Source organism: Falco naumanni, chromosome 1 (assembly GCF_017639655.2).
Source record: "Falco naumanni isolate bFalNau1 chromosome 1, bFalNau1.pat, whole genome shotgun sequence".
NCBI lineage: Eukaryota > Metazoa > Chordata > Aves > Falconiformes > Falconidae > Falco > Falco naumanni.
Genome location: NC_054054.1, coordinates 18,523,397 through 18,551,270, shown reverse-complemented (window position 1 = coordinate 18,551,270; position 27,874 = coordinate 18,523,397). Strand labels below are relative to the sequence as shown.

Genomic DNA, 27,874 nt, shown 5'->3' with positions numbered 1-27,874 from the left:
CCGCCCGGCGCGGGAAGCGGCCGGTGTGCGGGGGGACCTGCCTGTGGCTCCTGCAGGCTCTCCTCCGGGCTCCTGGGGACAGGAACAGCGGTCGGCCCTGGGAAAGAGGGAGACAGACATTAGGGGCGGCCGCCCCGCCGGGGTGTAGAGCAACCGGGGGAAAGCGGGTGCGGCAGGGGGGACTCCGGGGCCGCCTGTCCTCCTCAGCTCAACAGCAGTAATCACGGCGCTGTCATGATGTGAACAGCAGTGAGGCTCATCATCGGACAGGTGCCAGGCCGACAAAGGGCTCCTCCGCCTTGCGGGGCGGCGCGGGGGGGAGCACAGCACCCACACGCCTGAGGTACCGACCCGCCGGCTGCGGGCGCAGCCCCTGACCCACCTCTCACAGCAGCCGGAGCACAGCTCCGCTGCCACCTCCCGCCGCCGGAGCCTGCGGCCGCACAGCGGGCGGAACCTGTGCCTGGGGCGGGCGCTGCCCCGGCCCCATGGCGCGGCTGCGGCTCCCGCCTCGGCGCGGAGGAGCGACCACGAGCACAGGCCCCGGCGCACCGGGCAGCCGCGTACAGCAGCCAGGCCGCGGCGGGAAAGGCAGCGTGCTTTCCCGGCCCTGCTATATATATAGACGGTGGTGCTGCTGCCATTGGTTGCGAGGATCGCCGCTTGTCATTGGCTACCTCTCCCTCCACCACCACTACCGGTTGGCTCCGTTCTCTTCCCATTCCGACCGTCCACTTTCCGGGCTTACATCAGACCGAGACGGAACTGCAACACCGCTAGGAGGCGGAACTGCAACACCGCTAGGAGGCGGCCCGCAGCCGCCGCCCGCCAATGGAGAAGCGTCTTCCGACGCGGAGGCGGAGCTGTCGCGGCTTGCGAGCCAATTGGGAAGGAGAAAGCTAGACGGGCAGGCGGTGTCAGCCAATGGGCCATCGCGTTCCGTGCCGGGCCGGTCGTGCCGGCGCGGCGCGGCGGTGCTGGGGGGCAGCCATGACGCGGAGCTGCTCGGCGCTGGGCTGCACCACCCGCGACAACGGGCGGAGCCGGGAGCGCGGCATCTCCTTCCACCAGTGAGTGCGGCCGTCCCCCGTGGCGGCACCCCGCGTCCCACCCGGGCGGGGCGAGCGGCTCCCTCTCTCCCCTCCCCCGTAGGTTCCCGGTGGACGCCGCGCAGCGCCGTGAGTGGATCCGCGCCGTGAACCGCGTGGACCCGCGGAGCCGCCAGGCCTGGCGGCCGGGCCCCAGCGCCATGCTCTGCTCGCGGCACTTCACCGAGGCCGACTTCGAGCGCTACGGGATGCGGCGCAAGCTGAGGCGGGGGGCCGTGCCCTCCCGCTTCCCCCCGCCCGGTGCGTGCGCTGCCGGCCGCCCTCCCCTCTCCTTCCCCCGCTAGGAAGGTGTGCTGGCCCCGCTAGGCGCTCACCGCCCCTCTCCTTCCCCCGCCAGGAGCCGCGGGGCGCCGGCCGGCGGAGCCCCCCCGCCCGAGCCCTGAGGCAGGCGGGCCTCACCCCCGCCGCCGAGGACCACAGCTACACCGCGGCGGGGCAGCGCGCAGCGGGCGCGGAGGCGCGGCCGGCCCCGGCCCCCCCGCAGAAGCCTCCCCCCGCGGCCGGGAGCCGCCCCGCCGCGCAGCAGCCCGCAAGGGTGGCCAGCATCCTGATGGAGCTGGTCGATACCCAGCAGCTTCCCGAGGAAACCGTGAGTTTGCTGCAGGCCCTGGTTGCAGGTACCGCTGGGGGCGTTTGCTGGGGCCCGGCGTCGCGGGGTCCCTGTTCCCTCGCCGCGGGTTTCATGCAGGCCTGTAATTTTCTGGCATCGGTAATCCGCAGCCGTTGGGAACCTGTAGCGCAAAGGCTTTGCCGTTTGTATGTCTGGAATGCAACCGCCAATGCTGCGAGGTGTTAGAATCTCCCTAAAAATGCAGTTGCTCGAGGCTGGGGTCGGACCTGTCGCCAGGGCTGTTAGATGAGACCTGGCCGGTGGCCCCAGGGTGTCTGTGAATGGGAAAACCCCCTTGTCTGTGCTGTCCGGACATGGGCTCTGTCAGTGCCAGTAACAGAGCCTGAAGAAGCCATTTCAAATTGCCGTCGGCCGCTAACGGCTTCACTGCACTCATTCTGAAGCAGCAGCACCCACGTGTAAGATACAGCCTTTACTCAAAACTGGGGAGTGGTATTAGGTGGGAAAAGAGGGGAAGGACGTGCTGGGGACTTGGCCTGAGCGTGGGCCACACGCTCCCTAGCCATTCCTCTCTCTGGGAAGAAGTGATGCACAGTGACAGCATTGCTGAGCCCTGCTCTTCACGTCAGGCTTCAGAACCGAGCGATTCCAGAGGCTGCCCCATTGCTTTGTATTGTGTAGTTTGTATTTTACATCCCTGTGTTAACTTACCAGCTGATTTATTTGCTTCTCTAAAGCTGACAAGCTCTTGGTTTGTTTGTTTTGTTTTGTTGTGGTTTTTTAACCAGATCTGCCTTGTGAGTTACACAGCTGGAGGCACATGACAGAATACTCACCAGAAATGAGGCAATTCGCTTGTATTCTCCACCTCTACCATGTTAAGGCCTATGATTATCTGCAGAAGATTCTTCCCTTCCCTCATCCTCACAGCCTGACCAAGCAAGTTTTTATTCATTCATTCATTCTGAGCGTATTGCCAGGTACTCGTATAGCAAATACGTGTAACAGATCGGTCCTGAAAACATTCAGCGGTAGTAGTTTTTCCTCTGCTTTAGGTAACAGAAGCAGAGTAGGAAGCAAATGTCAATAAACATTGATACACCTCGTCTCAGAGAGTTGGTATGTGGGTCACAGCATGAGATTATCACATTACTCACACCAACGATTTTGGAGTGTAGAGTTTGCTGAGTATTCCCAGATGAGTATGTGTGAAGAAAAGCTACATTTCAGGGCCTCAGCTGCTGTAGGGCCTGTATGTGTTTACTGTTCACTGCGGAGGAAGGAGGAATTAAAAAAAAACAGGTGCTTTACTGCATTGGCACATGCTTTTGACCTGTGATGTGCAGTGCAGGCTTGTGAGAGGGGTCGGACAAGCCGAACAGTGGAAGGAAGGGCAAATACGAGTAAGGTCATCTAAAAAGCAGCAGCAGGAGGCAGTGTAAAGGGAGCCGCTGCAGTACTTCACCAACAGCCTAAACCAGGTGAGGAGAGATGGGCAGGATTAAGTGTCAGCAGAGGAAATGAAAACCAATAGGACTAAACATGGAAAACTTTGGGACTGTTTTCTGGAAAAGGGAGTGGTCAAGAAGAGGGCATGAGAAAGCGAAGGACTGCATAAAGCAATTAGACTAGAGCTTTGTTTTTTCTCACCTTGCCCCACAAGGACTCTGGGAAGTTAGTGAATCTTGACAAGTGTCTGTTTCAAAGTTACAGAACGGAGATACTTCTGTATCATAACTCCTTTGCGTAACTCATGGCAAGTAGTTACGTAGGCTCAGAACTTAATACCTGAACTGCTATCAGACCCATTAACAAGGAGTGCAGTTGTAACAGCACACAAAACAAAAGCTGAAGAAACTCTCCCCCTACAGGTTTTGAATCTCAGATTCCTGTAGTGCAATTGGAGGATGCCCGACAGATAACAGACGTCCATGCCAGCCTGTGGGGGTTTCACACAGTATCTTCCAAATAATCTGCTTGAAGGGGTGCAAGGAGCTAGTGGATGGAGCATATTAAAGGGAGTAGCATTCCACACAGGCTGCCAAGGCTTTCCCATCTTCCAAACTGGAGTACGATGTACAGCGTGGAGAAAGCCAGCTGGGAAGGAGAGCAGCCTGGTGTTGCTGACCCCCTGCATACCCTGATTTGTACTTCTGTATTTGGTTTAATTTTTTTTTCCTGTTGTCTTGATTTCCTATACGTTGGAGAGGCAAGAAACTGCTTTGTTATTTCCCTCGATGGTCAGTACTTTCATTTGGCTTCCCATAGGGTGTGAGAAAAGAAATTCAGAGAATGCATTAGGAAAGGCAGGGCTGCTTGCTTTATACTCTGTGCCTTTGCCTGCCCTGCACGGCTGACCATATCTCCTAAGAGGTAAAAGGTGCTGACTGTTGCTTCAGTTTTCTCAGCTTGCCTAATCACATCCTCTTTTTCCTCTCCTCACCCCTCCAGTTGGCTATCTACTAATGAGGCTACTGCAGGCTTCAGCAACGACATTTTTCTCTGCCTTGAGGAAAAGGTGGAGAGAGGGGAACGGGCCTACCGCTACTGCACCCTGATGGTACAAGACATGTCCCTGCAGAAGCAGCAGGAGTGGGACCCACAGACGCAGCGCCTGACAGGCTTTGTTGACTTGGGAGCAGGCAGCCTTGATGCTGATGAAGCGCCGCTGGCCTCAGAAGCGATAATCCTCATGGCAGTCGGCACCTTGAGTCCCTGGATGGCTCCACTTGGCTACTTCTTTGTGAACAGCACGACTGGCCACTTACTTGCTCAGCTGCTTCGTCAGACCATCAGTAAGCTGAACAACATTGGCATCACGGTGTTGGCTGTGACGTCAGGTGCCACCGCTCGTGGCGCTGAGACTGCCAGAGCTCTGGGGATCAGGATAGATCCCGAAAGGATTCAGTGCACTTTCCAACATCCGCCAGACTCTGGTCACAGCATCACGTACTTCTTTGACGTTTGCCATGTGCTGCAGCTAATAAGGAATGCTCTGCAGTGCTTCCAGAAGATAGAGTGGCTCAGTGACACCGTGTGGTGGCAGCATGTGGTGGAGCTGGCAGCTTTGCAGGAGCACAGGGTGTTAGAGCCATGCAGTCCCAAGTCATGTAGACTGGGTAGTAAGGAGAGTTACCACCTGAAGGTCAACCTTGCTACCCTGTTGTTCAGTGAGGGTGTTGCTGATGCACTGGAACACCTCCAGAAGCTGGGCCTAGCCTCATTCCAGAACTGCAGCGGTACCGTCAAGTTTGTGCGTTTGATGAGCCGTCTGTGCGACGTGTTTCATGGTAGAGGTCCCTGTAGAAGGGAACTTGAAAGGCCTTTGCTAGCTGGAGATTACACCAAAATAAGCCACCTCTTTAATGAGGCCAAGAGCTCCTTCACCACTTTAACAGACTCTATGGGGAAATACATTATTAAAAGCAAACGCAGACTAGGTCTTCTGAGTTTGTTGCTCAATGCCGAAAGCCTCCAGTGGCTTTACACCAACTACATATGTCCAGAAGGCACTCCTTCCCACCACCTCCTGGCCTATGCCTTCAGCCTTGACCCACTGGAGCTGTTCCTCAGGGCCCTCCAGCAAGCCTGTGGCAGCAGCCCCACCTGCACTGTGTTTCAGGCCGCTTACCACAGACTGCTGGCCAGCTGCAGCCTGGCACCAGGCTTGTCACGCAGCAGCAGCGCAGGCAATACAAGCTCCTTGGACATATCCTTGTCTCGCAGGAGAGATCTGACCCTTGGCAGCATTCGTGCTCAGTATAACCCAGCTCATGGGAAGACACTGACAACGGAGTACCCCTATTGTGCAGGCCTTCTTTTGCATGGCTCTGCACTGAGTAATGCACTGACAGACCTATCGCTGCACGCACAGAGCATCACCTGCATCGCAGGCTTTGTTGCTGAGCAATTAGCCTCTGACTTGCAATGCGAGGCTTGTCTTGCTTCCCTCTTTGAGTCAGATGACAGCAGGCCAGGATGCGGGTCAGTGCTTTACATAAAAAAGTTAGGTGGAGTCAGTCTGCCCTCAGCAAGTGTGTACCACATAACAAACATTTTGGAACGAGTCCTGAACCGGTATGGCGAAGGAGGAGACGGCAACAAAACCACCAAGCTATGGTGCTTGTCTCTAGAAGAGAAAGTCTTCCAGGAGCTTCTGGGAGAAAGTTCCCTCTTCCCTACTCTCATGAACCATTTATTTGATGGGGAGTTGTGCATCAACAATCACTACACAATCCTAGTAAAGGAAATAACACGATGTTATTTAAACATCAGAATAAACTGTGCCAAACACCTGAACTTGAAATACCATTGTGGAAGGCACAGACCGAAGGGAAAACATTTGTTTCCATCACCACTGGGTGGCTCTCACTGAAGCCAGACCCACATGGGGTCACAAGTACTCACTGCTGTTCCAAGGATACCTGTCCCCCACTGAGGCTTGGTGATGGCCAGGTCCAGGCAACACATGTGAGGAAATTATGTGTCTTCCCATGATTTGGCCAGCAAAACTGATGTTGATAAGCGGTGGTGTGTTGTGCCACCACTAACCATCTGATCAGAGTTTGGCTGAGCAAAGCAAGGAAGTTCATCTGATCCTGTGTTCCATCTAGCAATCCTGCAAAGCAGCTGCATGTTTCACAAGATTTGCGTGGCAGTTCACAATGAGCAATGGCTCCTCAAGGTGTTTGGCAAAGTGGCAGAGGTGCTGGGTGGCTTAGTGCTGTAAGCACTCTTTTGGGGAGAAAATTGACGCGTATTCCACACTGTTGGTGAGATCATGTGTGCTGGCACTTTGATTTCACCAAAGCAATTCTTCTTTAAAAAAGCTGGAGGCAAGAAAGCCTGCAGAGCTTTTACTTTAAAAGGAAAATAAAGACATGATAAGAAAATGGCACTCAAGTTGTACACAAGCTCTGATCTCTACTCCTACGTGTCTCATCAAACAGCTAAACAAGCTGTTTAAGCCTGAATCCCCTGGAAGGGGCACTGTGATATCAAACTACCCCTTAAAGCCCCATGTTTTACAAGTGAGGTAGTGAATGCTCAGCAAAGAGGCTGTTCTCCACAGAGGTGAGAGGGCAGTGCTGAGGCTGTGACAAGACTGTTGTGCGCAGCAGTACCCAGGGGCACTGACACCGTCTTCTCTGGGCAGGAGCCCCAGGCACCAGCATATGGGTGTGCTGCAGCAGGGTGTGTGTTTCAGGTCCTATTACATGGCCCCATCAGGTCACCTGCTCCACTGTGCCACATGGCCCTGTCCTCCCAGAGCTGTTGTGTGTCCTGCAGCACAGGCCATAAGGCAGTTTCCGCTTCAGATGCTGTTTCCACTGGTGACTTGAGTCATAGATTTAATGCCACCAAGCAGGACAGGCTTCTTCAGTCAGTTCATTGCTGTGGCAAGGAAGCTGCCTTGGTATGCAGTGCTTTACCTGGAATAGAGTTTGGCGTAACCGCTGCTAAACGGCTTCCCTTTGCCACGCAGAACAGCACTTGCATCCATAGAGATGCAAGGCAACTATTTCCCACATAACTCTGGCTGTTCAAGTTACTTTTGAGCTGTATGTTGGAGATGGGATGAAAAATGATGTACTGTGTGCCAGGGCAGGAATAATATTCAACGTGCCATTCTACCTACTAGTGACTTGACAAAACCGTCCCTGGTTGGTTTGGGTTCTTACTCCTCCCTTTAATCCTACTCACTCATGGCGGGCGCAGAGGTGCTGTGCTCAAGCACTCAATTCTTCAGGCTCTGCTTTGAGAGCAGCAGCACCGCAGAACTTCGTATGTTCTCTGGTGGGAGTAGCAAACCAAGAATCTCTATAGACGTTTTCACAGTCCAGTTACCTATGAAAAAACCCATGTTGAAGCTGTTGCAGCCATGGAGCCATTCCACCTACAAGAGACTCTGCAGGAACCGTTTCCCTCCCATATAAGATCTTTAGGACCACTGACAAAATGCTGCTGAAATCCCAGTGGTATATTGTTTGCACTCACCTAATGTTTTAACATTTGCATTGCCTAAACCTTCGAGCCCCAGTATGAGCTGAGCCCCAGGGAACAGGCATTTCCTTGCTGTGCATTTTTTTCAGCTGAACATAAGCCTGTTGCCACTTCTGTTTACATCTGAGGCAGCCTGTCTTGCTTGATTCATACTGAGCCTCCTCCCAAACAAGAAGCTCTTGCATGAAGATGTGCATGAGCTCCTGGCTGCTGCGGTGAAGTTGTGAATATAGTAGGTGTGCTGTGCACAGAGCTCCCCCACCTCTGAATTTCTCGTGGGTTTTCTGCAGTTGCTGCTGATGGGTGAACTGAGCTAGAAACCACTAAGCATACAGGCTGATGTCAGCCTCTGTGCATTGCCATGGCTGACCTGCCTGTACTCATGACCACCACAGTTCACACATCCTTTTGTAATTCACTGAAATATTGATGACAGAGGTTTTCAAGAGATGTTGAGGAAGTTTTACAGGGCTTGGTAGGATAATGTTTGAACAAAAGCACATTATAAGAAAAAAGTGTGGCAATTACCTAATTAACAAAGCTATCCAGTATTGTAAGAATGCTTGACAGTTGTTGCAGGAACCCTGTACCAATTGCCATTATTTTCCAAGAATACAGACCTGCTGTTTGCCCACCACAGATACTGCTGGCTGTACTCGCACCACAGGAACTGTCAGGTTTCAGTGGAATTTTTCAGCATTCCTAACTCCACAAATGCAACAGAGTTATTTTCTGCACCACTCCCTTTTCCACAGTGTCTTTTGAACACTGCATTCTCTTCCCAGCAACTCCTCTGTCAGACATTCACTCTCTCTGTAACACTCTCACTTTTGCCACCACCATGCCCCCCATTAGGTCCATACAAACCCATCCGTAAGTCACTCTGACACCTCATTCCTTCTCTTGGTCCTTTACAACAGCCCAAGGTAACAGACAGTTTCCTCTTGCAGTGGTTGGTGCGCTATAGGGGGAAAAGCTCAGTCCAGTTACATCTTCTGTTCACTCAACATCCCAACAACACTCCTAAGGCTCCCTGAGCATTGATTGTATATTGCCTTTACCAAGCTGCTAAAAAAACTGAGCACAGAAATCAGATGCACAAAAATAAACCCAGGTTTTACTTTGCAGAAACAAACCACAAGCTCTCTTAACTGACTTGTATTCTGGAGAGCAACTGGGTAATACGGCTTTGCAAGAGCTGCTCACAAACCTCCCCCCCAACAAAAACACAGTAAGACACAAATGCCACAAGAAAATGGTGCGTTGCATCCCGCTAACAAGCAGTTTAAGGCTCTCAACAAAGCTTTGCTGGGCTTCAACAAGCCCTGTGTAGTACCCTGCTGTCTTCCAAGAGCGCTGCAGAATGGCCTTGCACATCTTTCTGCTCAGTCCAAGCCTAACGCTTGTCCAGCCAGTGCACACTGAAAAAACCCTATGCTCTCTCATTAAAGAGTTTAAAAGAATTTGAGAAATCATCATGTGGGCTCAACTACCTGGTGTTGGCTTGGTTGACACATTCTGGCCATGTCACAGTGTGCCAGGAATTGTTATGTATGACAGTACCCAGTAACCACGGGTTTCTCTCTGGTAGGATTCCATCTCGTACTGAAAATGCCAGCCCGTACTTGCATCAGAAGTGGGCCTAGTGCTAATGGATTTATTTTGATATTTCAGTGAGAATCTTCTGTGTATATTTGTCAGTGCTGAAGGAAAGGCGTGCAGAAAAATCGTATTTACAGAATAGTATAAATGTTTATTTTTCTTTGTGATTTATCTGACTGTTTTATTTGTACAATATAGAAAAGTGTATTCTTTGAATAGGTCTAGTAAATATAAATTTAATTTTTCTACTTTCAGATGTAAACAGAACTAGAAAATGAACCCTTGCCCCATTCCCAATTATTTTTATGCAACTGAATGAACTTGACTGTAAGTCTTGTCCAGCAGTTTGATGCAAATGGCCAAGGAAGTACAAAAACCAATTCACACATTCTACACCAGGGAGAGGGGAATCCAAGCTTAATGTTTGAGAAAGCTTGTTCAAAACAAAATAGAAGAACTAAGAGCATTTGATTGCACCTTCAAAGTCTTTACAAGCAAAATATTCTCAAGCAATATCATCATACATAATTACAACTGTAATCTAAATCTCACAAGTGTTTTTGCACACTGTATATAAATACACATCACAAAAGGTGCAATTTAGAGTAAGACATGGAATATTTACAAAATTAACATGGATTGAAGTCTAAACAAAAGAAGGCATATTGCAATCAGAAAAATACCGTAAATAGGTATTACTTTATTCACTTACACTAATTTACATTTATACAAATCTTACTGGACATACTATATTAGGTCACTAGAAGTAAACTGAATATCCGCACTATCTACATGTAAAGTTACTGCACTGATTTTTTTTTAGTAAATCCAAGTCCTAATTATGAAAAAAAAAAAAAAAAAAAAAAAGAAAAAATATGGCATTTACTTACACAAGAGGTGGATTCCCATTTCAGAGGTTTGCAAAAACACACTTGCTATTTATGCTCAGGGAGATGTTAAAAGCAGACAGGGCCCTTCAGATGGTGACTGGCAGGTCAAAACTTAACCTGCAATGGCCACTCGATGGACCCGCCAGCACTGCTGGCCACCTCCCAGGCCCTTTCTGCCCCTGAGGCATTTAGAGGAGGCAACAGAGAAGGGTGGAAGAGAAAGGGCCTTCTCAGTGTGCAGGACTGTGGGGCGAAGACAGAAGTGGAAGCATCCTCCCATCCCATTGCCATCACGCATGGAGGAACTTGGCTCTGCTGCTGGTTTGCCTAGCCCCTACCTTTCCCCGGCCTGGCCCTGCTAGAAAACCTGGAGGAAGAGCTCCAGAATACATTTCTCTGTATTAAGTTTTACACAAGGAATACAAAATCCTTTTTGGAAAAACCTAGCTAGTTCAGGTTGCACTGCTTAATAAAAATGCCTGTGATTAAACATGGTTATGGATATTCATGGTAGGTAAGTAAGTAACCTACCAGGTTAATTCTGCAAATGTGTTCCACTATCAAAAAATGTATTCTGAGATTGCCTGTAACAAATACTGAAAAAATCCCCTGCCCTAGTCTGTACACAGCTATAGTTGATTCCCCTTGCCCCCCTTGCTGTGTGTAAAATGATCCATGCCTCTGTTTTGGTAGCAATCCTGATTCTGTGCTAGCATCCTCTCCGGTCACAGCTCTCACAGTCATTCTAGACAACACTAAAAAAAACCTTACACCCCAAGTAAATTGCCAACACACAGAGAAGCAGCATCCTGAAGACCCACAGCCAGGCTGAACATGATCCCTACCTGTGTTTGCAAGTCGATTCAGATGCAGATTGTTTCAAGTCCTCATTAAAACAACTGTGGTTCCACTGTCTCCCATGGCCTCGGCTTCTCAGACTTAACACTCTTCCAGGGTTACAGCTCAATCCTAGAAAACACAATGGACTGCACAGCCCTACCTCCAGTGAGGGATCAGGCTGCTGCAGACCTCTGAAAAACCAAGCTTCACCTAAGCAAGAGCTTAGGTAACACCGAACACTGGGCAAACAGTCTGGCATTGTGGCGTGGCTGCTCTTCTTCACTCCTGAGAACAGGCCACTGTCTGTCTTAGCCTTCAAGCTCCATCTTAAGAAACATCTCAGCTTTCAGCCATGTTCCTATTAAAAAAATTCCCATTAATTCCTTTTGCCTCTTAAGTTTCTTGGGCCCTGCTCCAATGAGAATCTGCAAGCAGCTCCTTTGTATTATCACCTGTGTATTTCACAGTGCTCTGTGCACTACATGAACATGCTGTGTCATTTCCTAAACACAAGTACTGCCTTCCATTCAGATGCTCATTTTTACACACTTCCTTTCAGAACTATCTTGGATACACTGGTACCTCCTTATTATGGACCTGTTTGCCAAAAGTTGCTTGGCTGTTGACAGCTGTGTTTTCCTGTATGCACAAAGAGATGCAACTTCATACACTGTAAATAATATATATTATAATAATTTATATATGCCCCAGGCAATTATTCTGGGGGAAAGGGGAGAACACATGTAATTATTTAGAAATCCAAGGTAAAAGCTGTACATCAGGAAGAAGAATTGACCTTTAGGCATTGTCTTAAGTAGAAGAGGATTTAGCTAAGATTTAAAAGGCTCTACATCTTGTTATAAAAGATTTTCTTGTTTCAATCTTACGCATGTCAATTTACAACAAGCACCAAATTAACAAATATTATTAAATCCTCTATGCCAAAGTGTCCCTGTGCCTTAAGTGTTCTGTTCAGTCCGCCTCATTATGGCTCATGTGCACGAGTCAGCAGTTCATGGCACAAGGGTCACTTTTGGACTTCCCTGCAGAGTTAATAACTCTCATCAAACAGCGTCCAAACTCCTCCAGTATCATGCGCTCTGCTGCAGCTTTTGACTTGCCCATCTTCTCCGCTTGCTCTGCCTGTGCGAGAAGGCATTCGCAGGTTGCGTCAGCTACCTCCTTGGTTACAAATGTAAAGGGCAGCCTGAAACAAAGAAAGATCCACTCGCTCTCAGCAAAAACACAAAACACACCTAACTCCATGGCTGGGCAACTGTTTAGTACGAGGACTGATGAGATTTCATCTGTATCACTGCTTCCAAGAGCCTTTAGACAGCTAACAGGGAGTGAATAAACCAGAGTTACAGTCAAATGAACTGGTGGGCCACTGTGCTTTGGTGCCTGCCTCTATTGATGTAGATTTTGAAATAGGCTTTGAAATGCCCAGGTACATATAACAATTCTCCAGCTTTTACTATAAGGGTAGCTCAAGAATTACATTCTGTCAGTAAATGTGACACTCGTACTTCATGTTTTCTGCGAGCATATGTGCAACCACAAGAAGACAACACTTAGTTACACGCTTGAACACAGCTAAGCTTGGCATACCCTAGGTTCCACAGAAAGCACGGCTGTGTGAACAAAAAGCTCCATTCACCTGTGTGCTCCCGCTTCTACAGCTTACACAGATAACATTCAAAAATGACAGGGACATACTGGTCACGTACATCAGAAAAAATACGTTAGAAGCAAATGAAACAGGGTGCTGCATTAACTTACTTCCCACCACCGCTGCTGAGTGCTGGTGTTGGCCTTGTCAGGAGATCTGAGATCTGGGAAGATAGCTTGGTCTTTGCAGCTGTCTGCTGCTGGACCCTAACTTCTGCAGCATCTGCTAAATGCATCAATGTCTTTCGCTCTGGGCTTTCTTCAAAATTTTTACAGCCAATGCATTTGCATATGGAAGAACACATGATTTTTGCCTGAAAGGAACAAACAAAACGTGAGAAACCCATTGCACCCTTGACTCTCTTTATGGCAAGCCACAACGAAAAGAAGATCTTTAATCTCTTATCAATTAGCCACTAGAAGAAACCCCCAAGTAGCTGTTTCCTCTCTAAATTCTCACCTCAAACTGAGATGCCTTCCCAGAATGCATACTTGAATCAAATGCAAACCAGTGGTTTCCCACTCATCCCCTTCTTCAACAACCTACATGTTCCAGTGGAATTTAGGTGGTTGAGCTATGAGGAAGGTCAGTCTGCCACTGTTTCTGCATGCACAGACTAGTTAGCTGATGCAACAACAGCTTTTGCTTTTGTCTGTCACAGACATGTTCTATCCCAGAGCATCTGTGGGGTGCTGTTTCAAATCCTCCAATGGACCTGGTGCAGTAGATTTCTTTAGGAAATACTGCTGTTCAGTAAAGGACAAATCCAAGCCTGAGTTCAAAGTTGCTACATTTAAAATAAATTTATGTTTATACATATATAAAATATGCATAAGTTTAAACATAAGTTTAAACTTAAACTTATATAACATAAGTGATCAATTTTGCCATATACATGTCTTTCTATGTGCAAACCGCTGGAATAAGAGAAAGAATCATAGCAATAGAAAAGAAGAGAAGAGAAAACATTATAGCAATACAAAGAGACAAAGCAAGTCGGAAAAGTCACAGCACTAAAGGGAAAAAGGCAGTATCTTTAAGATGAGGTAATGTTTCATACCTCATAACATTCACAGTAGTTTTTGAGACATCCCGAGCGTTTACAGTTACACCCTTTGCTGTGTCTTCGATCCGATTCTCCTTCTTTTCCTTTTCCTATTTTGGGCTTGAAGGCTTCAGGGTTTCTGTCAAGGCAAGCCTGTCAACACAGACCCAAAGGGTCAGTCACTGCATGTGGGGAGCAGAATTTAAAGGTGCAATAAAAGAACTTCAGCCTTGCACATGTGGGAGGAGATCAGGGCATTATACACCCACTCTGTCCCCTGCCGCAGCTTCAGAACATACAAGCTAAGTGGCTTTCATCCCTCACCTTTATTGCTTTTTGCCTATCATTTTCATGGTCCAGGTTGTTATAACAATTTGTACAGTTGCAGTTATTGCAGAATTCACCATTTGCAAAACAATCACAATACCTGAAACAGAAGATGCAGAAGACATTTGTAAACATGTCTATTACATTATCATTAACAGAAGTTCCTAGCCTGGTGATACACCTATGTACCAATAAGGGTAAGGGCCACCCTATGTTCAACTCCACATGTACAAGTGGTATCAGCCTCCTTGCAAAGCCTAAATCCTCCAGTGCAGGTCTAGTTGCTGTCTAAAGACACAGGTATAGCTCAAGAGTTTGTCTGAGCTGATGTTGACGTAGCACAGGTCCCCACAGAAGCAAGAAAAGCTAATGACGCTTTTTTCTAGGGTGACTCCTGGGTGGCTGACCCACATATTAAGGGCCATCCTGCTGCAGCCCATCTCGCAGCCAGTTCCTAGCCCTGCCAGTTCAAGCCGGCCTTCAGGAGCTCTCATACAGCTGAAACAAAAGGCAAGCGATTGGACTGCCAATCAACAGGCAAACTGACTAACATAACGAGTCTTTTTTTGTTAGTTTTGCCCATAAACTGTTTGCAGCTGTGAACTGAGGCAGAGTTCACCAAAGCAGGGATGGAAGAACAGAAAAGGAGTAAGGAGTGGTACACCTCATAGGCTTTGAAGCACAGGTAATGAGGGAAAGGACCTGAATGAGGATAAAGCTGTGGTTATCAGAAACTTTTTAAAGGGACAAGTATGTGGATAAAAACCAGAATATTGACACGAAAAGCCAATCACATTGCCAGGCCTCTTATGTACCTCTGCTACCTCTCACCAAAAACATGATCTCACCATCCCATCGGTCTGATATGTGGAAGCACCACATTCATCCCCAGCTCAAACATGGCTCTGGGCCACAACAAACTGCCATGCTTCAATGCTTCCAGTACCACCTCTAGCTATAGCTGACAGAAACTGCGGATCCTCTTCAGCTGCTTTTCAAAACCTGCTGGGAGCATACGTTCATCTTTAAGGAGCCCAAACCCCCTGCAAAACTGGCTTCCTGTGGCTTGCCCTGGGTAACACTACAAGAACTAGATTAGGGTTGCCCTGGAGTCCACTACAACTATTCATCTTCTTGAACTGCATTTGAGTGATTTTTAGCATCCTGAATGGTCTCAGGGATAAAACCACATGAAAAGCTTTTTCAACTTGTAATAGCTCTCCTTTCTGCCTTGTTTGAAATTCAGTAGTGGAATGGTCCTGGTTTCCGAAACAAAGAGTGCCAGCATCAGCCCAGAGCATCAGTGAGCATACAACTACTCCGAGTTCTCTTCTTTGTAGAATAGGCTACATGCTTACCTTCAACATTCATTAGGGAAAAAGCAACTCCCCTTTCAGGCAGGAAAAGGTTTTACTAGTGAGAAAGCACCTTTGCCAGAGCGAATTAGCCATTTGCTCTGCACCAATGCCTAGCCACTTAAAGATACAATTACAGTAACTTACAAGAAACGTTCATTTCCAAACAGCATTCTGAAGGTGCAAGGCATCACCAGCAATGCCATTGTTCTCCCAGAATTTCTAGAGCATTCAGGTGCTGATGACTAAAACAAGTGGAAAATCCTAAGCACCTAACATATATTTGGCACTATGAAGTCAGTCACGTATGTTGAAAACATCTGAAAAAACATCTACAACATCTTCCCATTTCCAATGTCTTCTGTGCAACAGACAATTTTGAGGCTAGGAAGCACAGGGCACACCTCCCCACATAGAGGTGGGGTGCATTACATGAAAAGAAACCCAAGCTGAAAAGTTTAAATATACTTCTTAACTTGGGTTTAGATACTATTGCATCACTTTCTTTTTGAGTAGCACACCACTGTCTACGATTCAGAGAACCACAGATTAATTTCAGTATCTCCTCCTGTTATTGTCCCAAAATTGGTAAACTGACTTTGCCTCAAGTTAAGGAAACTTAGCATCTCCTCAGCTTAAAATGCTTTTATGTCAAATTCTTACAAAGACACTGAATGGAAGAGCAAAATATCTCATGAGGGTGACAGACTCAGACCTATCAGTGAAGAATCACTTGCCTATTCAGTCATTTAAAAGATACACTGCCCATTTTTTCTGAAGTATTTGATACAGCATGGTATTACTGATGTGCTTCATCAAAGTATAGTAAATGCCCACTGATGATACTATGGGATGCTGCTTCACTTATAGCAACAACGATGCAACTACAGCTGCTGAGTGGAATTGGCTCCAACACACAGCAAGGCTGCAAAGTTAGAAATTGATCAAACGTTAGGGTCCACAGAGCTCACAGGAGATGCAAAATTGCACAGGCATTGCAACATCTCCCCCAACCTTAACAACATTATCAACAGCAACCTTAAACTAGCATCTAGACATAACTTTTCTGAAATACTTAACAACATTATATTCTGATAATTGGCATAAATCTGTGATGTCAAAAATAAGGCTTAAAAAACCCACTAAACCCAAGCTGTACTTACAATTTCAAACACAGAGACTTAGTACAATTGCAAGGCTTCCTGGGGCGGTTTGCAGATTCAGAAGGAATTATTCTGGGGGGGAAAAAAGTGCATTTACATACACGGACACTTTTATCCATTTTATCCATTTTTTCCTATTTTAAATTCAAGTAAATAGCTCATAATAAGAACTTCAAAAAAATCATTATATTCCCCTTGCATTAGGTTTCTGGCTGACTGTGTTTAAGTAAGTATTATATAGAGTGCCTTTATATAGTGCCTTTCCAACCCAGCAAGAGCTGGGTTATTTGTTGCACATCTGGCTGCACGGCTGAAGTAGAAATGAGACTTAGAGCTAGAGGAAAGATCATAACTGAAAACTGGAACCAGAGAAAACTTCTCCAGAACCCTTCTACATGCAGGGGGACTAGATCCAACCAAGGTTCACACAACATGCTTGTGCCTTTCCCTTTGTTCTAGTTGGAATTAAAAAATAATAAAAAAAAGCTATGGAATAATGGAAAAGCAAGCCAAAACATGGTATTCATTTTATAGATAAATTTTATATAAGAGACAGTCTTTAACTGCTCTTAAAACTCAGACTGTGTGTCCCTAATCACTTTTGATGAGATTTGTTCCATCCCAATCCAGCAATTTCTGCACGTAATACCAGGGAGATTAAATCAAACCCATTTGTTTGAATAGCTGCATCTGGATTTGGGATTAGTTTGCGTCAGTTGAGGTTGCAGCAACAAAAAGCACCTTGGCATTTATAGCTTCCAGCAAACAGTAACACAAAAGGACTGTGCAGAACAGCTAAGCCTGCTGGATTGGCAAAGGGAAAGTAATACATGTTAGCTGTTATTTTCATCCTTCAAGGAAAAATACAAGACTGAAAAAAACAAAGCCTCCTATCAAAATCCATTTTGGGCTTTGGTGCCATTTTGCTGTTCAGCTGGGTGCCTGCAGATGCTAAGCATCTAGCTCTTAAATTGTCCAGCACCTCCTTCCAGCAATGTTCAGAAACAGTCGAGGCCTTTAGCTCCCAGATGCTGATGCAAAATGAAGACTGAGCGACAGGGAGCTTCCAAGTCAACTTCCTGCTACACAGGTTCGAAAAACAGAAAGGAAAACACAGCTCTGATAAAGAGACTGGCTCAATCGTCAGACAGATCCATGTCCTTTAGTCAGAGGTAATAACCACGCCACAGTATACCAGATTTTCTTGGAAAAATCCCCCGAACTCAAGCATCTCCGCTCCCATCCTTCCTGGTAACGGGACTGAAAGAAGATGCTCATTCAGTAGCCTGTAATGCATGTTTCTGGGTTTTTTTGCAAAACACTCACCCATTGAATGGTAGCCGTGCTTGGGACTGGATACTAGACGTCCCTGTAAAGCCAGTGTTGCTTGCTATAGATACATATGATGATTGTTGTAGCTAACAAAACAAAAAGGTTAATGCATAGCATGAAAGAAATTAAAGCATACACAAGAGGATGTGTAGCTAGTCTTTTAATTAGCTTTTCAGATATTACTATAAGAATAAGGTGCTTGTAAAGCACAATTTTAGACATTTGTGTAACTTGGAACAGGCAGCAACCTCCTGCCTCCATACTTAGCATAAAAACATTTCTTTAGATAATATTTTTGTTCTGTATTACAGTGTCTACAGCCATACAAACACCACAAAGATCACATACAGAAGTAGTCAGCCCACAAACACTTCCAGCTCCTAAAAACATGCTCATTTCCCCCCTTCTTTTCCTAAGCAACCCTGCTCCTAATAAAGTAGGATTGCTTCCTGCACAAATTACTTCAGTAGTTTCCTTAATATATACAAGGCACTTATTGCGGAATTAAATAAAAGCAATTAAAATGATTTACATTCCAACCTCTCTGCATACCTGGACCCACAGTTTATTTTTCACGCTAAACCCCCAAAAACTTGTAAGAACCTTCCAAACGACACTGTTTTGTGCTACCTTCTTTAATATTATCTATGTGCAGCTCTTTTCTCCTGCTGAGACAGGTTCTGAAGACAGATCGGCACATAGCAAGATGTGGACCTAGTGGGGCCAGGTCAAACAGGTCAGATTGTGTTCGCAACACAAAACCTCTGAGAAGAGGTCCAACAAATGGATTTAGTTTAAGGTAAGATTTGTGGAAGTGGACTGGAAGAACACACTAAGAGTCTTCAGGGTCAAACTGCAGCTGTGACAAAACTAGAAGGGAACCAAGAAATTACGTTGGTACCAGTAGTGCCATTCGCTGACAGGAATCCTTGTTTGTACAGAATGGCTGGTCAGCTTTCAGCAGGAGGTTTCATTTATTCTCCTTTTCATTCTGACTGTTGGTCAGATCTTGGCAAAGAGCAAAAAACTAATTCCTAGGCCTTGGTTGGTGTGACTTGTACCACCTGCTCCTGATCCCTGGTAATGTGGTTAGCATAACTAACACCATCTTAAAACGCAAGCAGCCATTCTCTGTGTCCAAGCAGGTCACATATTTGTTCCCTTTCTCCTCATTATCAGGCCCTGAAGTTCCTATGAACCACATAGAGCAACCAAACAGATTTCTTCTTCCATTAACTACTGGCCTCAAGATTCCTGGGCACCAGGCTGGTTACTCACTTCTTTACTGACCATGAAAGTCTCAGGCGCCTGGCCAACCAGGTGGTGGTGATGACTGTCACAGAACAGGGAAGCACACAAAGCACTGTCTATAAAATAAAGCAGTTACAAGTCCTAAGTGAGGAACTTGGACTAGAACTGGTGCGGGAGAGTGAGACCTGTGGCCCGCTGGTGGCCAGGGATGCCTCCACTGACATCTGCTTCCTCCAAGGGTTGACTGACTCGTATTCTTTTATATGATTTTTGAGTCTAGATTATGATTGTTATATTGATAGAACAAGCCATGTACTAAGATCTGGCCTGATCTGCAGATGGTCTAGGTGATTAGAAATTAAGTTGTATCATAGATTTTGTACTGCTACTTGTGAAATGGTACTACCTGATTCTGTTTATAGAAAAGCTGTGCTATTCTGGTTATAAATTCTACGTTATGCTAATCACAAAATCCTGTTAAGAAAATAAAGCTTTAATCGTAACTACAGTTTAGTGCTGTCATCGTTCTGCCAAGGATCCCCAAAAGAAATTGTTTGTCCTCTTAATGTCAAGTGACAGTTGGGGAGCAAGACCTTTAAGAAGAGGGTAGTACATTCCACAACAGCACTATTTCCTTATTTGTCTTTGGGTTAACACCGTACCTGTGTGACATACTGAGCTGGAAGGACTGCATACCCAACATTTCCTGTGCCAGGTGCTGGTGCCAGTACAGTGCCCGGTGGGAGGTTGGTGAGGTTGGGCTGGATCTGTGGCAGTGGAGTGGCTGGCATAATAAGTCTTTGCTGGGGCTGACTAGTAGTAACTATCTGGGAAGCTGGGTTGATCGGTTTGGGCACCACCTGGAGACAAAAGAGGTCTTTATGAAATTGGTGTTTTGTTGATTCAGAATGCACTTTTATTAACAGAACATTTCATTACAGTGCTGAAACTGGATTTTTTTCCATCCAGCCAAAATAAGTCAAGAATATGCATTTTACATTTAGCTCACCTGTTTCACAGTCTGTGCTGGCACTATGGGAACAGACATCCGCACTGGGGTTGTGTTCACCACCACTGGCTTTGCTAGCATCAAGAAACAACATCACATTAGCACACATTATTCAAAGTCCACAGTTCAGTCCTCCAGAATTTCACATACATGTAACACAAAGGTACTTAATACTGTAACTATGTGCTGAGAATAACTGGCCAAAGTCACGGCACATAGCATTTATGTCTGAAGAGCACCTTTGTAAACAAAGATGCATGCACTCTTGTGCAAATACATTTCACAGCAACGGCTGAAAAGCCAGCTTGGGTGCAGAGCTCCTCTGGACATGGGTTTTAAACCACAGCTTGGTTTGAAATCCTTTATTCCATCACCGGTCTGGAAAGCATAGACAGAAACATCTGGTGCTTCTAAAGCATTTTATGTGGAAGGATCTTCATGTTGCAGGAATTTTGGCAATGTGTTTGTGGGCTGTACTGAGGATATACATACAGAGGATCTGGGACTTGCCACAAGTCACTCACAAAGCTGGTAAACTAGGGAAAAGCAATCTAAACTGCTCCAAGAATGCTCTGTAGTTGGGCCTGCAGTTTGACACATACAGAGGAGCATTTCCACATACAAACCAGATGTAACAGTAGAATATGAAACTTACAGGAGTCTACCACAACACCAAATACATCTGGCAGTCTTGATTGATCTCTATTACATACTCACTTTAATCTTTATAAAACAAACATGAAAAAAAGCCATAAAAACTTACTTTAGATAATACATTAGCACTAGCACTTACCTTGTTGAAGAGGCTGTGTATTCGTACTGGGATTTTGACTGGCTGATTGGGTTGAACTATTGGCTGTTGTGGCAGTAACGAGTCTGACATAATGGAACTTGCTTCCAGGTACCTGAATCTGCTGAACATTGGGCGCAGTTGCCAAGGGAATAATCGTCTTAAATTGAGATGTACCCACTCCTCCTACAGTAATGGTCTGCACTGCTGATTTCACAGCCTGTTAAGCCAACACAGACAGTGCGAAGTTACTTGTACAAAGGCAGAAAGAACATCAGCGTGTTTATTCCTCAATTTGTCAGTGAGCAACTCTTTAATCCTTTGAGAAGCAACTCAGTTATCCCCATTTTTGTTTTCAAAAGTAAAACAGATGTGAAGGGATTAAATGTCTCTCAACAGCTCAGAGCAAACTCACTTCCATTTTGAATGCTCTACACCAAACAACAGAGTAAACAAATATTTACATGAGTAGGGTGACTCAGTCCACTCCCTCAGATACGTCTGCCAAAACACTTCAGGGGGAGTACAGAGAACATTGCTCAGTTCGTATTCAAAATCAAGCCACAAATCAACCTAGATATATTCCTACGAATAAAAACACAAGGTAGCAACTTGCAGAACTGTTCACACTGGACTGTGGTGTGATTTATCTCTGTGCGTACAGATACGTCCTTTTACAACAGGTTGCAACTAATACACAGAAATCACTGTGCAGCCCTTAAGAAAGAAATGGAACAGAGTCCAAAAACTGATAACTGAAGACATGAGAAAGAGAGCACAAGCTGAGAAATGAAAGAAACAAGAACAATGAAGAACAGCAAAAAAAATTTGTTAAGAAAAAAAGCAAAAAGATGAAAGGTAGCTCAGTAGACCTGTACTACCTTACAGCTGCAATAACGGTACATTTGGAATTTGCCAGATTTCATCTTCCCAGTTTCTCTCAAACTACAAACTGGTAACAACCAAGTGCTTATTTTATTTATACACATTCATAAATCTACCAGTTTGACAGCAGCCTCTTTTTCCAGCCTTGCTGACAACCTCAAACCTTGGTTTATTCCTCCTTTTTCTCCTTCCATCTAACTTCTTTTGGAGCTTAGCTTTTTATTCTCAGTATCTTTTAGTATCAGTATTAAGCATATAATTGTCCTTGGCATTAAGTTTTAGTATTAAATTTGGTTGATAGTATTATGTGACTTCCTACTAGAGCATTTTCACAGCTCCCCAGCTTTCAGCAGCTACACAAATGAAGTCTCAATTTGCACATACTTCACTGGAAATATAAGTCCAGTCTTTTACAAGGCGATGTTTTTGCAGGATTTTTTTAAAATACCAAAACCTCAACAACCCAGAGCAATTCAAAATAAGCACTATCTGCAAGCAGTCACAGCCTAAGTGTTATCACAGGGAGACCAGCATGGGCAAAGTTCCCTCTAGCACACAAATTAGTGGCCGCTATCCAAGAACACCTGGAAAAACTGACATTCATGTGACAGTTCTTCTAAGGGCATATTGAGCCCAGTGAAGACAGGTGAAACCCTTATGTTGTGCCAGATAGCTCTGGATCAGAACTCAGCATGTATACCCCACAGCCATATTTGTTTTGTCACTTAGGGTACTCACATTAGAGCAACTTATCCATTTAACAACAGTTTCAAAAAGACAATTTCGCCAGTTCTACCCTGGGGAAAAAATATGTTCAGATCGTGCTGGTGTCGATGTTCCCATATCAGCATTCCAATTATCACCTGTATCAGGAAGACGAGACTGGCACAATTTGTCCAAGTCTCTGGTGTCGTGGCATACATACAACTGTGTCCACTCCCTGCTATATCCACTCTGGTTATTTACATTCATAGGCACCCCCTCATGTTTACCAAAATGGGAATACATACATTAAGATAGAAGAAGATTCACCCAAGATTACAAAAGAGGAAAAAGGTAAGAACTGTAGTTTGTAATCAAGGTCAGTCTTGTCTTGTCATTCATTAATGCAAACCAATTTATCAAAGGTATTATGGAAAACCCTGATATTTTTCTAGAAATGAGACACAAGAAATTAACAATTTCTAACTCTGTAGGTCTCAGACCATGGTGTCTTGCTTATGCAGACCTCTACCACAAGAATATGAACTCCACTGTTGCAAACCTCAGAAACGCCTGGAAAATAGCCCTAGTCAGTGGCACAGAAACACTGGTAGAAGAGATAAAACCACCCAAAGAACATTTCCTCGTGTCATGGGGAGCCCTTCAGATGATTTGGGAGATTCAGTATACGGAGACGAGAACTTGCACCAAGTGGTGCTTTCCAGATTGGAAAGCTGATTTCCAACAGCGTGCCCTCACATGGGCTTGCAACAGTTTGCACCTCTCAACTGAAGCAGCGCACGCTCCTTGGGGCAATGCTCTTGCCAATTCTCAAGGAAACACCACTACAAGAACACCTTGGGACTGACCACTGCCAATCTGCAGTTCAACACTCCCAGTTTCCCGCAAGCGATGAGACAGAGACACTCTAGAAGACAAAGGAAAGTCAGTTTGTACCTGGGTGGTTGTGTGGTTGACTATAGCCTTCCCAGGGGAGGAGGGTGCTGATTGCTGCACTGTGAGGATCTGCTGTCCTAATGCTACATTCAGTGGGACGCCCACCGTCTTCTGGGGGGAGTTGGGAGGCTGGGAGGCCACTGACACCACTGCTAGCTGCTTGGCAAAACAAAGAAGCAGTTTAAATCTCCGTGGAGGATACAAGACCCTGTACATATACATTTCCCTCCTCATGAAAGTACAGTTCTCCACCAGTACAGAGGGTTCTTTCTGTGAGCAAGAGTGCTGTATTTAGTCACAACTCACATGGGTCCAACTGCGCCACAACAGCACATAGACATGTTAGAAACTTCAAGGCATTGCTCGCTTCCAGCAACAAAAAGCCCCTGCAGAAAGCTAGCACAGCTTCTGGGTTTTGGATTGTTTGTTTGTTTTTTTTAAGGAAACTAGCCCGCTGAAGCCTGAGCATTGTCAGGAAGGATTTTCTGAATAGCAGCTTTATAATCAGTACTATGACTATTTAATCATAAACTGAAGTTTTAAAGGAGAGCTGTGGAAAAGAAGAAAAAAAAATCTCACCTTACACTACTGATTCAGCCAAACTACAAGAACATCAGTATTTTCAAATCTACTTTCCAGATTCCCTTAGAGATCTAGTCTTCTGTTTGCATTTCAGCAGAATGTAGTGTTTAAGTACTGTACTCTATACAGCCACACCCTTTCCAAGGCTGGTTTTCTACTTTTTGTTCTAAACTCCCTTCTTTGTGTTTTAAGAGAACTTCCAATTTTTTAAACCATTTGCTTTTAAAAGATACTTACAATTACTCACCTACGGCAAATTCAAGATGTAACCCTAAGAGCCTTTTTACCCCTACTTGATGCTAATTTTGATTCTAGACTTGTATTTTTTTTACTTCTTCCTCATGTTGCTTTCCTCACTAATAATTCTCAAACAAGAGTCCCCTATCGATTTCTATAAGATTACATAGCTAAAGCATGGCCAAACTAGGAGAACTCTTTACTCTTATGCCAGTTTCTGTACACGATACTTAGTTTGCACGTGCTATGCATCTTGCACGCCAACTCTTCATCTCTCCAGCAATATTTCTCTTCTCAAGACAATTTTATCAAGTCTAAAATAGAAGCATCACCACGACATCTGTAACACAGCTTACGATGGGTGAGTTACCTTTTCTATCTGTTGCCCACCTGTGCTCATCTCCAGCTCTGTATTTTTCAAGGACCATTGCAAATGTCATTTTTACTGCAGACGCGGTTAAGGAAGACTAAATTATACAGTAGCAGGCAATGGTTAGTAAGTGCTGATCTATTATCATCAAGATCTCCTCTTAAACAACCTGTTAACATCTTGTGAAGACATTAGTTTGAGCACTTGGCTAAGAGAAAACAGCTGCTCTTGCAATGGATGCTTAGGGAATGGCAAGAAATTGCAGAAATGGGAAACTAACGCAGTAATGCGTATTTACTTAAAACCACAGGAAGGGAACCAGTTGCAAAAAACCTAGCTTAGGCCATTACCACAGAGCACTGTGATGCATAATGGAGACTGAAGAGGCAGGATCATAAACAGCTTGTAGCAAAGACACAGAGAGCTCCATTCAGACAGCTGGCAGGAGAGACAGAAGGCTGTAGCCAAAAGCAGGTCCTTACCTTATTAGGGGATTTGAGTGGGGAGATAGCTATTTTATTCGGTGTCTGTTGTGTTGTTGTACTCAAAGATGATCCAATGACTCCACTCTCAGAGATTGTTATTGTCTTTGGTGGTGTTCCTGGAGCAGACTGTGAAAGAACCCTACCTATAAACAAGGAAGATACCATCAACTCAAGTTATCCCTGCTTATGTTAATTTTTAAAGCAAAGTTTTCTCTGCATATCGTGCAAATGATCCCTACTTCTGATAGCATATTACCTGGTAGGAAGGACATTGGTATTCTTTAAGTTAGATTTAGCAACAAAGAAGAAAATAATTGGCATTATTGCAAATAAAAAGTTTGCTCAGGTTTAATAAAGCTGAAATGTACATCGAGCTTTCTGTGACATTCAGCTGAAAATTCTTGAAGCCAGGACAGCATCCTGAGGGGTGCAGTCCTCCAATACACATGCGCTGGGCACAAACACCCAGCCAGCTGGCAGTTCCCCAGGAACTCCCTGGGCTGCTGCCAACATAGAGAGAAACCGAGCATCTGCAGGGGGCTACTTCCTTTTAAAAACCTTGGCTATCAGAAATGAGCTGTGTTACAGTGACCAAGGAAAAGGTGTTTGGTCTGTCCAAGATCAACTCTTAGTTGTGGGTTTTTTAGGTTAAACATCAAAACCAGCAGCTCCAAATCATGAAATCAGCCTTCAGAACTTTTTTGGTTTGTTTTTTTTTTCCCCATACTTATAAGTTTCTTTCTAAAGAGTGCTTGACCACTGAGCTTTTCCTCTACTGCACTCATTTCTGCCATAGCTTCTCTATCACTGTGCTGGTTTTGGCTGGAATAAAATTAATTTTCCTCATAGCAGCTAATAAGGGGCTATGTTTTGGATTGGTGCTGAAAACAGTGTTGATTATGTTTGTTATTGGTGAGCAGTGTTTGTGAAGAGCCAAGACCTTTTCTGCTTCTTACCCCACCTGTGAGTACACGAATTGTACAAATGCAAAAAAAGTACAAGTGCACAAGAATTTGGAAGGAGACGCAGCTGGGACAGCTAACCCAACTGACCAAAGGGATATTGCATACTATATAACCTCATGCTCAGCTTATAAAGCTGGGGGAAGGAGGAGGAAGAGGGGGACATTCAGTGTTATGGTGTTTTGTCCTTCCCAAAGTAACCATTATGCATGATGGAGCCCTGCTCTCCTGCAGATGGCTGAGCACCTGCCTGCCGATGGGAAGCGGTGAATGAATTCCTTGTTTTGCTTTGCTTGTGTGCGTGGCTTTTTGCTTTACCTATTAAACTGTCTTTATCTCAACCACTGAGTTTTCTCACTTTTAGCTGCGTGGTGCCTAGTTGCCATCAGGGGTTAAACCACAACAGTCACTCATTTTCTTGTACTACATTTATCAAAATAAGAAACACACACACACACTCAGGCATGACTTTTCTGTCCAGCACAAACCAGTGGCATGAGAAGTCAAGTAGAACTAACAAGAAAAAGCGTCCTCGTGGCAAGCTGCCTTCCTCTGAGGTCTACGTGCTGTAAAATAACCTTCACTTTCGTACAGTCTAAGTAACAGCACAGACAGTTGCTAGCAGCTGCTAAAGCCACACACAACCTGAAAAATGTGAGTCTGTAGGAATTCTATCATCTCCAGTATTCACTGCTTTGAGCTTGTTTTTTCCTGGTGACAGCTTTCCCTTTCTCACTACATGGCCTCTGTGCCCCCTGGCATCAACTTCCTAAACAGAATCTGGCTGCTTATATTGACAAGTCTTAAATTTAAAACTTCCACCTCAGCTTCCAGAAATGCCCAGGCAATTAAAAATACTTATCAGATTCATAAACAGACATATATAAACATCAAAACACAACACTTGAATGTTACACCTTCCCCAAAATGATGCCAGCCTCTCGAAGCTGGCAAGCTGCACTGGCTGTTTGGGATGGTGAGAGGAAAGGCAGATGTTTACAAAGACTTCCCTCTCAATTAGAGATGCATCTTCACCTCCCACTGATGATTCTCTCACAGGCTGAGGGAGAGGTAGTCTTGATTTTCCAACATACTGATCTAAAAACTGGAAGTTCGTTTATTTTGTAACATATCTGTTTATCAACATTATGTAGGTATGTTTTGATTTGGACATTTTCCCTTCATTCTGGAGACAGCAAACTTAAACATATGCTATTGGTTGTATTATTATTTTTGTTTTGGTTCCTTACTGTTTACCAGTTTTCATGTATTGCTAGATGAAAATGTAATGCAGCTGCAAGTGGCTTATTTTGGGGTTTTTAATCGTTTTAGGTTGGGTGGTTTTTGTTTATTTTTTTTAACACACATGAACAGCTTAATGTAAATATTTATAAACAGTAGAACAATCTTATTCACAGGTCTGTATGTATGATAGGGAACTGTTTGAGAAAGAGCTAAAACTAGGGAGTAGGATGGAGAATCCCTCTTTCATCTGAAACATGAATCAGGCTTCAGGGTGCAGGCAGCCTGACAACTCAAGGAAAAGATTGTGTTTCAGTTATGTGCCATTCACTTGTATTTACCAAAGTTTCGAAAACAGGACACTGTTGCATTCTTTTTAAAACCAGCTCAAGTCCCAGTTCTGTGAAGGCTTAACTAATTTGTTTAAACATGTAGAAAAAATTTTAAGCCTACTTGGGTTGGTCAATCTGGAAGCAGTTGAAGATATCCTTCA

General features: G+C 45.2%; 3 protein-coding genes across 7 annotated transcripts in view; 1 reads left to right on the top strand and 2 right to left on the bottom strand.

Annotated features, from left to right (window-relative positions):
- The window catches only part of SEC31A (SEC31 homolog A, COPII coat complex component), a 45,491-nt gene extending 44,901 nt beyond the window's left edge, over positions 1–590 (bottom strand). The window contains exons 1-2 of the mRNA XM_040583410.1: positions 383–590; positions 42–97 (exon numbers count right to left, since the gene is read on the bottom strand). The gene's annotated coding sequence lies outside the window, so the exon portion shown is untranslated. The remainder of the gene's footprint in view (positions 1–41; positions 98–382) is intronic.
- Positions 591–929: 339 nt separating this feature from the next.
- Positions 930–6,577, top strand: THAP9 (THAP domain containing 9). Its single transcript, XM_040582324.1, has 5 exons — positions 930–1,070; positions 1,153–1,384; positions 1,416–1,698; positions 2,469–2,619; positions 4,132–6,577. Exons 1-5 carry the CDS (start codon positions 991–993, stop codon positions 6,053–6,055), a joined length of 2,670 nt encoding a protein of 889 aa, XP_040438258.1. The 5' UTR covers positions 930–990; the 3' UTR covers positions 6,056–6,577.
- Positions 6,578–9,415: 2,838 nt separating this feature from the next.
- Positions 9,416–27,874, bottom strand: part of LIN54 (lin-54 DREAM MuvB core complex component) — a 41,524-nt gene continuing 23,065 nt past the window's right edge. For 3 of the 5 annotated variants that reach the window (XM_040583352.1, XM_040583360.1, XM_040583357.1), the window contains 11 exons: positions 25,175–25,320; positions 23,504–23,659; positions 20,963–21,179; positions 20,170–20,243; positions 19,823–20,020; positions 17,904–17,995; positions 16,578–16,649; positions 14,057–14,159; positions 13,748–13,885; positions 12,798–13,000; positions 9,416–12,222 (listed from right to left, as the gene is read on the bottom strand). In XM_040583352.1, the coding sequence (XP_040439286.1) occupies positions 12,021–12,222; positions 12,798–13,000; positions 13,748–13,885; positions 14,057–14,159; positions 16,578–16,649; positions 17,904–17,995; positions 19,823–20,020; positions 20,170–20,243; positions 20,963–21,179; positions 23,504–23,659; positions 25,175–25,320 (1,601 nt within the window). In that variant the 3' untranslated portion in view covers positions 9,416–12,020. The remainder of the gene's footprint in view (positions 12,223–12,797; positions 13,001–13,747; positions 13,886–14,056; positions 14,160–16,577; positions 16,650–17,903; positions 17,996–19,822; positions 20,021–20,169; positions 20,244–20,962; positions 21,180–23,503; positions 23,660–25,174; positions 25,321–27,874) is intronic. The other 2 variants (XM_040583372.1, XM_040583366.1) reach the window with 2 other exon arrangements.